This window comes from Mustela nigripes, unplaced genomic scaffold (assembly GCF_022355385.1).
Source record: "Mustela nigripes isolate SB6536 unplaced genomic scaffold, MUSNIG.SB6536 HiC_scaffold_2257, whole genome shotgun sequence".
In the NCBI taxonomy this organism is placed as follows: Eukaryota; Metazoa; Chordata; class Mammalia; order Carnivora; family Mustelidae; genus Mustela; species Mustela nigripes.
The window spans coordinates 3,453-4,915 of NW_026741664.1; the positions used below are offsets into that span (position 1 = coordinate 3,453).

The following is a 1,463-nucleotide window of genomic DNA, read 5'->3' on the forward strand; positions in this document are numbered from 1 at the left end:
CAAGACATGACCTCCAGTTAAAGGCCTTGCCACATTCTTGACATTGGTAAGGTTTCTCTGCACTATGAGTTTTCTGATGCTGAGAAAGAATTGTCCTCCTGGTAAATGCCTGGCCACATTCTTGACATTGGTAAGGTCTCTCTGCACTATGAGTTTTCTGATGCTGAGAAAGAATTCCCCTCCTGGTAAAGGCCTTGCCACATTCTTGACATTGGTAAGGTTTCTCTCCAGTATGAATTTTGTGATGTCTAGTAAGTTGTGAATGGACGGCATAGGCCTTACCACATTTATGACATTTATAAGATTTCTGTCCAGTATGAGATTTGTGATGATGAACAAGGGATGTCCTCCGGTTAAAGCTCTTGCCACATTTTTGACATCGGTATGGTTTGTCTGCACTATGAGTTTTCTGATGCTGAGAAAGAATTGCCCTCCTGGTAAAGGCCTTGCCACATTCTTGACATTGGTAAGGTTTCTCTGCACTATGAGTTTTCTGATGCTGAGAAAGAATTGCCCTCCTGGTAAAGGCTTTGCCACATTCTTGACATTGGTAAGGTTTCTCTGCACTATGAGTTTTCTGATTCTGAGAAAGAATTGCCCTCCTGGTAAAGGCTTTGCCACATTCTTGACATTGGTAAGGTTTCTCTCCAGTATGAATTCTGTGATGTTGTATAAGTTTTGAGTTGTGGATAAAGGCCTTGCCACATTCTTGACATCGGTAAGGTTTCCCTCCAGTATGAATTTTGTGATGTCGAGTAAGTTGTGAGTGGACGGCATAGGCCTTACCACATTCATGACATTTATAAGATTTCTGTCCAGTATGAGTTTTGTGATGATGAATAAGGGATGACTTGCGTTTAAAGCTCTTGCCACATTTTTGACATTGGTATGGTTTCTCTCCAGTATGAATTCTGTGATGTTGAAAAAGGGATGACCTCCAGTTAAAGCTCTTGCCACATTCTTGACATTGGTAAGGTTTCTCTGCGTTATGAAGGTTGTGATGTTGAGAAAGATGTGACCTCCACTTGAAGGTCTTGCCACAGTCTTGACGTTTGTAAGGTTTTGCTCCAGTATGAATTCTGTGATGTCGAATAAGGCTTGAGCTGTGGTTAAACCTTTTGCCACATTGTTGACACTGGTAAGGTTTATCTCCACTATGAATTCTCTGATGTTGAATAAGTTTTGATAATGATGTAAAGGCGTTGGCACATTCATTACAGTTGTAATTTTTCCCTGCAATATGAATTTCGTGCGAACTATTAAGACTTGAATGATTATTAAAAGCCTTGCCACATTCATGACATGTGCAGGGTTTCTCTCCAGAATAGATCTGCGAATGTCCATGTGTTGATAAACAGTCCTTAAAACTTTGACCACCTTCTTTGCATTTGTATACTTTTTCTCCAGTATGCATTCGCTGATGTTGAGATAGTGTTGAGTGGCAGTCAAAGGATTTACCACAT

General features: G+C 40.5%; 1 protein-coding gene across 1 annotated transcript in view; it reads right to left on the reverse strand.

Moving 5' to 3' along the window:
• The window catches only part of LOC132008932 (zinc finger protein 850-like), a 2,638-nt gene extending 1,224 nt beyond the window's left edge, over nucleotides 1–1,414 (reverse strand). The window contains exon 1 of the mRNA XM_059387405.1: nucleotides 698–1,414. Coding sequence (XP_059243388.1) covers nucleotides 698–1,414 — 717 coding nt within the window. The remainder of the gene's footprint in view (nucleotides 1–697) is intronic.
• Between the last annotated feature and the right edge of the window lie 49 nt (nucleotides 1,415–1,463).